Consider the following 12161-nt stretch of genomic DNA (forward strand, 5'->3'; position numbering starts at 1 on the left):
ATGTCGACCTTTTTCCATGTCAACCTTGTTCCTGTCGACCTTTTGTCCATGTCGACCTTTTGTCCATGTCGACCTAAGGTGTGTCGACCAATTGGTGTCGACCTAAGGTGTGTCGACCTTTTTGTTGTCGACCCTGAGTCCCAGACCCTTCAGTACTTCTGAGAATTACTTTCATACAACGCAAATAAGGAAAATATATTTTTCAGGATGCAATCTCTTTAAATAAAACTTTCTTCATGTGACATAACTTTAAGGTGAGGGTGTGAAAGGGAGGGGTCTGCAACACATTAATGGCAGGAACTCTCTCCCATCTGATATACATGACATTTGTATGACAATGGCCCTCATTCCGAGTTGTTCGCTCGTTCTTTTCCTTCGCATCGCAGCGATTTTCCGCTTATTACGCATGCGCAATGTTCGCACTGCGGCTGCGCCATGTAAATTTGCTAAGAAGTTAGGTATTTTACTCACGGCATTACGAGGTTTTTTCTTCGTTCTGGTGATCGTAATGTGATTGACAGGAAGTGGGTGTTTCTGGGCGGAAACTGGCCGTTTTATGGGAGTGTGTGAAAAAACGCTGCCGTTTCTGGGGAAAACGCGGGAGTGGCTGGAGAAACGGGGGAGTGTCTGGGTGAACGCTGGGTGTGTTTGTGACGTCAAACCAGGAACGAAACTGACTGAACTGATCGCACTGGAAGAGTAAGTCTCGAGCTACTCGGAAACTGCACAGAGAAGTCTTTTCGCATTATTGCGAATACTTCGTTCGCAATTCTGCTAAGCTAAGATTCACTCTCAGAGGGCGGCGGCTTAGCGTGTGCACTGCTGCGAAAAGCGGCTAGCGAGTGAACAACTCGGAATGAGGGCCAATGTACATGGACTCACCTGCTCCGCCACCTCCCGGCTCATGGCAAGCGCCAGTTGTAACTGTAACTCCTCCTCTCCGCTGGTCTGGGGTCTGGCCTGCTCCAACTCCGACGAGACTCGGGGGGAAGTAGCTAAGGGACGACACACAGAGAGATCACTGAGACAGATGTGGGGGGGGGCAAATCCAACCCCCCCAGAAATATCTTATTCAGACAGGATAACATGATCCACCCCTACATGAAAACAATGCTCTGGTCCAGTCAGGGCAGTCGAGAGCTGGGCTGGGCCCAGGTACTTTTCAAGGGGTGTGGCCTAATCACAGGAGGTGTGGTCATGGACTTTTAGAAAAAAATACTGCCAAAAATTGTATTTTAAGCACCTCCATGGCCACACTGCAGCCCAGTACACAGCAGAGTGTGCTGGGCTGAGGAGAAGAGCTGCAGCTGCTGCTGCCAGGTAAGGGGGAGGGGGCCTGGGCCCCTACTGGACCCTCACTGGGCCCCTCCATCAGACCTGGGCCCGGGTAATTTGTACCCTCTCCCCCCCTCTCACGACACCACTGGGTCCAGTACGGCCCACTTGCTTTCTCACTGATTATCGTGGGCATACGTTCCAGCTCAGGGGGGGTTTGAGCTCCCCCAATACTAACTACTAAACATTTCTATGTAGGGCATTTTCCAGAGATATGGGGGGATGGAGATATGTGAGACCCCCCAATAATTTTAGTTGGCCTATGACTGCTCTAATGGTTGCAGGTATATTTATTATACGCCGGTTTATCATGATCAGTGACTTTGACAGATGGATTTAAAACGGCAACAGAAATCAATGCTGTCTCAGCCTAGCGTACCAAATATTTCTCTTTCCGCTTTAAACCCACTGGTCAAAGCCACGCTGGGGAGATCACCTTAATTGATTCATTGGCTCGTTATAACTATAGATACTGCAATCCATTCCACAATATAAAGTTTGGCATTACTCTCCACAGTCTAACTATAGAGCTACTCCTCTAAGCTGATGGTGACAATGCAGGTACTCCAGTCACAGTGCGTGACCCCTTGGGGGAGAGGAGTGGACAAGTGGAGAAGTTGCCCATGGCAACCTATTATTTTATAGAATATACTTGAAAAAATGCCACCTCAAACCTGATTGGTTGCTGTGGGCACCTTCTCTAGTTATACTGTCTGCTCTTTAGCAGAAAGGGGAAGGTGGGGTACTGATTACCCAGATCCGTGCTTGTTGGAGGAACCCAAGTCAGTGTCCCCCTTTGCAATGCTAATGAAGAGGGGATCGCGCCACACCTCCCAAATGTTGTCAAACTCCCTACCCAGTGCCCAGCCACCGCTCAGCTCTTGGCGGCCCTACCTATTAGTCCTTGGTATAAAATGCTTCTCGGACAAATCTTTGTACTGTCCTTGAATATAATTGTAGATATGAATGATGTTTTGCCTTTTTATATTGAAGTTGTAGTTAAACAAGCAGGTATGCTGCTTCTTCATCAGTCTCTATGCACTGGATATAATTCTCAGTATCTGTTCGGTATGTATGGACAACTGCACAGTAGCACTTATTATTTTCTGTATGCTGAATGCAATTCTAGATATCTGTTTTATATACAGAAACGACAGTATTGCACAGTACCACTCTTTCCACATTTAACCCTTACACCCAGCATATATATATGCAGATGTTGGCAGCTCTGGAAATGTGACCAGTCAAGGAGCCAGCCAGCTGGCTGAATATATCACAAGCAAATACCGTATGCACAAAAGGCAGCTTCTGTGACCCCAACAATTTATACCGGTTACTTATAAATAGGACAATTCTCCCATGTACCATACTTGGTCACGCATCACAAAGAACGCAGCGTTTACCCACCATTGCTCTGCAGCTACCAAGTACGTACAGTCCAAGAGCACAGAAAGTGTGGGAACTGAAGCAGAGAGGGTCAGACATGCTGCCCGAGCCCTATTGCACAATCTCAGACACACAACTGTCCAAGTGGCACAGCCAATACATCACTCACAGGGTGCAGCAAAGGCCTCAACATGAGGGGAAACTAGAGAGCACGCTGTGCATAATTCCCAGCGCTCGCCATGTCAGCAAACCTTAAAATACTCCATCACCCCACAGACAGGAAGCAGGGGCAGTGCTATGGGATGTACAGGGTCACAAGGCCTCATTCCCGGAATTCCTGTGAGAGGGACATGTCGTGCAGGGATGTGATGGAGAAAGTATGCAGAAACATGTCGTGCTGCCCTGAAGAGCTCGCAAAATGTATGGCCACTCTGCTCATCAACATTTAACATCAAGCTTTTTAAAAAATAATCACCCCAGTCTGCAGAGTGGGCAGCCATTTTGTGTGCTAACTCAGTAATCACAAGCATGCAGCACAGCAATTCTCAGGGATCTAGTGCCTCATGCAACAGTAATGTCACTACTTACGAGTGTATTAATAGACTCCAGTCACTGGTGGAGTTACTAGATAGTGAATTGACAGGCTGATTATTAGGGGTAAATTTACGAAGATGGGAGTTCAATTTAAGATGTGATGTTGCCCATAACAACCAATCAGATTCCAGGTATTATCTTCTAGAAGGTGCTAGATAAATGAGAAGTAGATTCTGATTGGTTGCTATGGGCAACATCCCATCTTAAATAGAACTCCCGTCTCAGTATATTTACCCCTTAGTGTCATCTTATAAAATGGCTGCTTCCGTTGTAGTCCAAAAAAGTAAACTTTTTAAATGCTGCATACCAATGAACTTGGGAACTGATAGCCAAGTTTTGATATGGCACCAACATGTTGCAGATGATGTGTGTGTAGGTGTCAATATTGCAGAGTTATATAGGAACACACCAGTGATTGACTCAAACTATGAACAGCCCAGTTACTTAACCAGTGGTGTTGGTTTATTGATAGATAGTAGGTACAGCCGTACTCACTGTTACATGTGCACTGGTGATGGAGCGGAGTTTGAGCAGAGTGGGGTTTCATACAGCTCATCATCCGGTATTAACCAGGCCTCTCATAGTAGTTAAGCAGGAGTCTTCTGTCACCCACCATGTCACTCTAAACAGTCTCACACAGTCTCAAGATGGCTCCTGCACATGCTGAGAAGAGATCTTAGTGGTCATCTTGGGATAGGGCATGAAGCCTCACCGGCGAACAGGAAGATTGGAGTCTGGAGAGTATCGCTTTCCTCTATCAACATACAACATATGTTGCATAAACTCTAATGTGGCTATTCAGATAGCATAACTCCGATCTGAGGGTACTGTCCTGCCGTCACACTTAAAAAAAAAATTGTACTGAATTATTGGGGTACAGTTGGGAAGTGTGTCACAATTAGAGTTGTGCCCCTTCAGTGCCACGTACACCAGTGGCAGAAGCATGCATCATTTAAAGGGCATTTTTAGGAGAGGGGACTATGGGAGACCAATGTTGCATGCCACATCTACAGACCATGCCCCTTCCCCAGGCTGACTCAAGTCTTATTTGCCTCATGACTGAATACATACAGTAAATACTGACGGGGCAGGTAACAGCTATCTGCCCATTTACTGTTGTGAGTGAAGTATAATGATTAGTAAAATACACCTGTCGCCATGCAGTATCTGGGGCAGCGGCAGATCTGGGAACTCCCCATGCTCCTATTGACAAACAGCGCAGGCTGGTTTTCCCCGCTTGCCTCCAGCACAGTACAAATTAATCACTAAAGCAGGATTCCCATTACACCATCTGTCTCCTCTCTCTTCTTTCCTCAGACATAGCATTTTCTGTGCCAGAGCTGCAGCCAGCGGGCCAACGGGCGAAGCGGGCACCTGTCAGAGACTCTGACTAATGCCGGCTGCAAACAGTAAGGTACACATTGTGAATCTTGCTCAATTTTCATGTTGTGGGTATGTGTTGAAGAATTTATGACAAGCAATCTAGTACTATTACGACCTGCACTAACTCCCTGATTGGTGTGCAGCATTATACAGTACATTGGACACTGAAAGCAAAGAGCTTCCCTGACAGAAAGTAGAGGCCGCAGTTCATAAGAACGCTGCAGCAATACAATGGAGGCAGCCATCTTGTGGGCTGAACTTACATTCACGACAGTGTTAACTATTTATTTGGTTGGAATAAATGACATAACTGAGGAACAAGCGTTCGGTGCTTCGTAAATAAAGTTTGCATTCTCATGACTAATAAGAATTCTAAATAATAAGGGTACAGCACATAAGATGGCTCCGTCCACTATCAGCAAACAAGATGGCTCCCTCCACTAGCAGCATACAAGATGGCCGTCTCTACTTTGTGAAGGAGACACAAAGATAATTAATTTAATCAGTTGTGTGAATAAAGTTTTTTTTAGGAGTATTAAGTGAATCTCATATTAAATCTGTAAGCTATTTACCTATAGCAGGGTTTCCAAAACTCTGTTCCAGGTTTTAAGACTTGTGCACAGATGGTATAATCAAACTGACTGAGGTATTAGTTAAGTCACCTATGGTTAAGCATGGATATCCTGGAGCGTTAGGGTGCCTTGAGGACTGAGTTTGGGAAAACAGTGACCTACAGTATATGGTCAACTAAAAAAAAGACATATACAGGAGCCCATCTGGAATAAATGTACAAAGAATGTGCAAAGAATGAATCACCTTGCCATGGACACCGGACATGACCACCGTATAATCTCAATTTATTTTATATATTCAAGACACATACTGAATCCAGCATACAGAACCAGAGAAGTTGTACTGTGCTGTTGTCCACACAACCACAGCAGGAACAACAGGCAAACGGTAGGTGTACAGGCCAACTTCCATGCACATTTGGAGTGTGCAGGCGGAGAGAGGGGTCACCTGTTTCTGACAGGTCTATTGCTCCTACCATGGGGACTTACCAATAGGTACCAATAGTATTGATGACAGCTGCAGATGGGAAAACAGTGGGCGGCTCGGGCGGAAGGCGGCTCGGCCTTCCGCACGAAGACGGGCGGATAAAGGGCACAGACAGGCGGATACTTGCATCAGCATAAGATAGCCAGCAGCCTGCCACGGCCAAACCAAGGATCGGTCTCTGATACTTAGAATTAGACCCATGTGTCCAAGTGGAATTTCCCTAATCTCTGCTAATAGTACCAGACACATGGGTTCCTCTGTGGGAGTACGGGCATTATAATGCACAGCTGGGAGGCGGTCTCTCCTAATGTATTATCCCACAGCCCGGCTCAATTCTCCCCACACCCCTGCTGGGGTGGTCTTCAGTTTGTACACTTTGTGCGGTCAGATCACTATGTGCAGGTCACTTTGCCAATACATGATCCAGATTTAAAATAATCCACCTGTGCTGAAGCCGTGCCATGCAAAGCTACAGGCAGCAAAACCTTTCCTCAGCCATAGGGATAGAGCACAGACAGCGAAAGCAAGGGGTGACCCTATACTTGCTGGAGGAGAAATCACAGCGTTCAATAAACTTGCCACGCCCATGACCCTGTCACTTGCATTACCATAGTTTAGATGTGGAAAGCGAAACGCGTGTCTATGTCTAGAACGAAGGGGGCAAGTCTTAGTTGGTGGTGGGGAAAGCTCAAGAGAAATATATGGAAGTTTTATATCCCTGTAGGACTAGTAGATGTTTAGGGGAAGATCAAATCCTACTTATATCCCAAGGTAAAACTTACATTTGTCCATCCACCCGGATGTGTTCTACATGACCAGGTGCACATAATACAAGGGAGCATACAAACACTAAGGGCCAGATACAAATGTTCCCCCTGCTCCCTCCTGCGGTCGCTGCTGCCCGCAGCTATTCTAATGTTGCTGCGGATGGGCGCGACAAGTTAATTTCAGCTCGCTACCCCCCGGGGGTAGGGAGCTGAAATGCGCGTAAAGAGACCCGTTTGGGCACCCAAACGGGTCTTCTTTGCACGTCTAAACCCGACTGTAATGGGCACGATCAGCGTGATAAGTGGGGGAATTTGAATATCGCCCCTTGATCTCCCGTCATTTTAGATGGGAGATCGTGGGTGCGATAACATTTGAACCCCCCCCCCCCCCCAAGGACCGGATTCAAATGTTCCCCCCACTCCCTCCTGCGATCGCGCCCGCCCACAGCTATTCTAATGCTGCTGCGGACGGGCGCGACAATGCACGTAAAGAGACCCGTTTGGGTACCCAAATGGGTCTTTTCACGATCGCGCCCATTACTTTAGTCGGGTTTAGATGCTTTGCGCGCCTAAACCTGACTGTAATGGGCGCGATCAGGTGGAGTATTTGAATATCGTCCCTCGATCTCCCATCTCTGTAGATGGGAAATCAGGGGTGCCATAACATTTGAATCTCCCCCCTCCCCAAATGTAATAAAACATATAATTGGGCTCTCCTCCAATCAGAGGCCAGCTTTCATTTAGAAGCACGGCCTGGGAGAGCTGTTGCTGCAAAGAGAGCTCCGCAGTTTTGAAATAGATAGCCAGAGGCCCAAGCTTAGTGCTCTGCTGACACAGTGAACGGCGGAAGACCCAAAGGGAGAGGGATAATATTGGGAAGTTATGCACTAGCCGTAAAAACACATTTTAAAAAACATGCAGCACAGCGCTACCAAATGCACCCAATCACATATCAGCTTCCATCAGCCCTGTGACAGCAAATGTCTGCTTACTTTCCATAGGTTAGCTCTGTTTTCTTTGCTACCACATAAGCCTTATTCTGCTGCACTAGCTGGGAACTAGAGAAGCTCTGCGCATCTGGAATAGGGGAGCCCCATGTCTCAGTGCCATGACAATAGGAGTCTTGGGTGAAAGAGACTGGGTACAATCAGACGTTTATGTGAGCTTGCACTGGCAACCTCCTCATCTCATTCTCATGAAGAGCGGGTCTGTTTATTGTGGGGACTGTACCATGCAGCTGGACCCTGTCTGACCGTCAGCCTTACACAAGCCAAGCGTGCAAGCTCACCAATGCCTGACACTCACCTGCTAGGACCTCACACATGACTGGCAGGTGGGGCGAGATAACACAATAACATTGCATTCAATTGATTATACTGCACGCGACTGAGATAGGTTAAATTCTAGACACCACAAGTAGCACAAAGTGTATTACTCTAGTTCCTAGTAGAAAAGCTGATTTCTTGTAAATGAGAACTCAACTCCGGTGTTAGAAGGTGACGACACTAAAACAGGGGTGTCAGATTTGGAGAATGACATAGAAGTCACTGTAAAGACTCCTCAGAGAGAGATAAAGTGGAGAAAAATAAAGTAGCAACCAATCAGCTCATAACTGTCATTTTGTCAAAACACAGTCTGCAACATGGCAGTAAGGAGCTGATTGATTGGTACTTTATCTCTCCACACTTTATCACTCTCTTAGATAAATCTGCCCCTTAGCGTATAGAGAGCCGGAAGTTCAAGGAAAGGAACACAGCGCAGCAAACACAGGACTATTATACACCGAAGCGTCTTCCTCGCATTTTACTTCAACTTTTTTCAATGTAATACACTGTAGTTACAAAAAAATGTCATGTGTGAGGATTGCAGTGCCAAATACCAGTGCGTGTTTTAGCTTCCCTGCGCTGTGAGGAGAAGGGAAAAAAAGAGCAAAAAGCTTTTAACACTCCGTCTCCTTCAATGGATAATTAATTTGGAGCCAGTCAGCAGGCAGAATGCCGATCTCCATTTCAAAAGACAGCTAAATTGGATTAGCCGGGGGTGATAATGACATAAGGTGGAAAGAAGGGTTTGTGTATCCTGACACCACATGTATAGACTGTTCATTAGATGTATATATTTGTTACACATCAGGTCTGCAAGCCTTAAGCTCGGCTGTTACTTTACATTGCGAGAGTTATTTTCTACAGGGACGGATTTTAGGGCCTGAGGGAGTGTGGGGCAGAAAGGTGTGTGAGGAGAATCCCTATTTACTGTAATCCCCATGTACTATTTACTATGTACCCCTTTTACACCACCAGCTAGTAACACGGGTTATTGCACATGAGCGCGCATAACCCGTGTTGCTGGCTGGTGTAAAAGGGTCGAGTTGGAATAATCCGGGTCGTGTGACCTGGTATTCCAACTCGGGAAGTTTGCGGGGTTGAACACGTGCAAACTGAGCAGTGTAAACGGTAGCCGGGTCGATGCGACCCGGCTTCCCCTTTTACACTCTATGTGTGGGCGGCGCTTAGAGATCATGTGATCTCCAAGCGCCGTCCCCGTCACGTCACTGGCAACGTCACCAACCCGGCAATATGCCGGGCTGGTGAGTCCGGTGTAAAAGGGGGCTGACGCGTGTCGCAGCCGGGTAGCTCCTGTGTCAGGGTTCCCGGCTGCGACCCGCATTCTTTGGTGTAAAAGCGGTATTACCGTACTTGCTGACTGTTCAGTAATCCCCCCTGAGAGGTGTAAGAGGGGCGAGATGTACAATGGCGAGATCTGCAGTATTGTGCAGTGTGTGGGGGTGGGGGCTCTCTGTAAGGTCTAGACCGGGCAAGAAGGTGGACAGAAGAGCTCCTTAAAATTGAATATTCCATGGTGGAGCTTTATCAAACCTTGTAGAGATATAGGGCCTAATTCAGACCTGATTGCTAGGCTGCGTTTTCGTACAGCCTGCGATCAGGTCTGAACTGCGCATGCATATGCAACGCAATGCGCAGGTGCGTCGGTCCACAGCGACGGGGATCAGTGGGCAGCGACGGGACGGTGCGAGAAAAGCGATCGCACGGTGACTTACAGGAAGAGGCCATTTGTGGGTGGCAACTGACCATTTTTAAGGAGTGTCCAGAGAAACGCAGGAGGGACCAGGCGTTGGAAGGGAGGGTTTCTGACGTCAGCTCCGGCCCCGATCATCACACTGGTAGAGTAAGTCCTGGGCTGTTTGTACAGATCTCCTGCACAGAGATTTCCCCCTCCCCCTGTAGACGGCGTCTACCTGATCGCAGGGATGCAAAAAACGCACCCTAGCGATCAGGTCTGAATTAGGCCCAGAAAGTACAGAGAGATAAAGTACAAACCAATCTGCTCTAACTGTAATTTTTCAAACACAGAGGTAAATTTACTAAAGGTTCTAAAAATGAAAAGTGGTAATGTTGCGCATAGCAACCAGTCAGATTCTGGGTGGGATGTACCAATGCAAAAATGCGGTAACACCCCCGGTTTCTGGGTTTTTACCGCATTTTCAAATGTACTAAGCCCTGGCCGCTGGGGCTCCGACGTGGAAGCCTATGGGCTTCTTTCCACGTCACGTTGTGTGAGGAATCCAATCGGATCACTCCCAGCATGCCCCGCAGGCACACCACGTCCCCCTGCGCAAGCACATATGGGCCACGGGCGCTGATACCTGGAAGTCCAGGGACAGGGACGCATCGCGAAGGACAGCTCTGATCGCAAGAGCTGTCTTTCGCAACACTTATCGCATATATTAGTACATATTTGATTAGTGGTGGCGCAATGTGTGGCGGGATATACCGCTACAGGTTGCTACATCCCGCCCTCAGTCTAGCATTTCTCTATTGCATTCTAGAAAATGCTAGACAGAATATGATTGGTTACTATGGGAAACACCACCAGTTTTCATTTTTAGAACATTTAGTAAATTTACCCCACAGCGTGTAACATGGCAGTTTGGAGCTGGTCGGTTGGTACTTTAATCTCTCTCCACTTTATCTCTCTCGGAGCTTTGATAAATCTCCTCCCGGAAAGCAGCCTACCAACTCACAAAGAACCTCATGCCTCACTCGTGTCAATACCCCTAGTGAACTGTTCTTGTGAATATTAATTCAGACCATTAAATCTCTGCCATCACAATCTTTATCATGTACCAGACACACAGTGAGCAGGCAGCCATTTTGTTGGCTGACCCTGTCTTCATTAGACTGCACTAGGAAGCATTGACATGACTTATATATGTACACTTTAGGCAAGAGATCTGATCACACCAATATTTACAGGGCTCCATATTTCGCCCACAGCACAAACACGATTCCATCTTATGGCGGCTGGTGCATTGCCTAGATTTATTCATGCTGTATTCATGTCATGTGACTGTTTCTAAAATGGGAGCACATGAGTAAGGCTCCCTGACAGGGATCTAAAAATAGCACAGGTAAAGGCAAAGTGCGTGATCGTGCAAGGTCAACAGCTCCCACCATTAGCATAAATGACATATTAACATAAGACTGCAGGGAGATCGCCCGGCTGCTGCAGGTTTGGGCACAACTATGGGCATTATATGTCCACAGTAAAGCTGGCAAATTTAAAAACAAACAAAAACACTAAAGGGCAGATGCAATTACGTAAGCACAAGGTTCCGTCAGAACTTTGCATTGCCCACATTGCAGGCAATTACTGGAAGGGAAACCTTTTTTGTTTTAATCCTGTCTGTATAATTGCAGCTGACTGAATGTTCACCTACAGTAAGGCTGGGTACACACTTGACGATATGCAGCCGATATATTGTCCGATCCGGCGGTTCGACGATATATAATTCACATCGTCAGGTGTGTACGCACTATAACATGAACGAAGCACACTCCCGCGGGTCGTTAACAACGTCGCCTGTGTATGCAGTCAAACCTGGGGATGTCGTTAACGGTGCCATGATGCTGCATGCAGCATGCCCCCCCACCCCTCCGTCATTCACGGCGGGTCCCATCGCTGATGACATCTCAACGTTTGTGTTTCCCCATAGTAGCCACCAATCAGATTGTAGCTAACAATTTTTTAGAACATAGCTAAATGGTAGCTAGAATCTGGTTGCTATGTGAAACACCTTAACTTTTCCCTTTTTATGGAAGTTTTAGTAAATCTATCACTACTTTAAGCATTTTTTTAAAAATACACTGCGGGGAACCTCTCTAATGCCTCTTTTACCCTGCGGGGAACCTCTCTAATGCCTCTTTTCCACTGCAGTCCTGGGTCTGACTCGTGATTTGGAACCCAGTTCTAAATCCGGTTAGACCCGGGAAAGCCCCATTGCCAACACTGTGCCATTCAGGGTTATTTCGGGATTGGCGATGATCACTCTGTACTTGGGTGCAGTGCTGGACCTTTGGAGATTCCATCATCTTTTTGTGCAGGGAAAGCGGCCCTTCCCATTCTGTAAACAGGTCCCGGGTTGGACAACCCTGGTGACCTGTTTATACTGCAGCTCATCTGGGACCTTCCTGGGTAAAACCCTGCTAGGTACCAGGAAGGACTCGCGGGTGACGACCCGGGTGGACCCTCTTCCACTGACCTAAATCCGAGATGGCTACGCAATAACCTGGAATTTTCAGGTGAGTGGAAAAGGGGTATACCACACCTAATCCACTG

At 47.1% G+C, this 12161-nt stretch overlaps 1 protein-coding gene across 6 annotated transcripts in view; it reads right to left on the minus strand.

Moving 5' to 3' along the window:
* The window catches only part of EPN2 (epsin 2), a 130025-nt gene that overhangs the window by 22702 nt on the left and 95162 nt on the right, over window positions 1-12161 (minus strand). For 5 of the 6 annotated variants that reach the window (XM_063934886.1, XM_063934888.1, XM_063934890.1 and 2 more), the window contains exons 3-4: window positions 7830-7850; window positions 883-995 (exon numbers count right to left, since the gene is read on the minus strand). In XM_063934886.1, the coding sequence (XP_063790956.1) occupies window positions 883-995; window positions 7830-7850 (134 nt within the window). The remainder of the gene's footprint in view (window positions 1-882; window positions 996-7829; window positions 7851-12161) is intronic. The other variant, XM_063934889.1, reaches the window with a different exon arrangement.

The sequence above is a fragment of the Pseudophryne corroboree genome, chromosome 7 (genome assembly GCF_028390025.1).
Source record: "Pseudophryne corroboree isolate aPseCor3 chromosome 7, aPseCor3.hap2, whole genome shotgun sequence".
NCBI classification, from domain to species: domain Eukaryota; kingdom Metazoa; phylum Chordata; class Amphibia; order Anura; family Myobatrachidae; genus Pseudophryne; species Pseudophryne corroboree.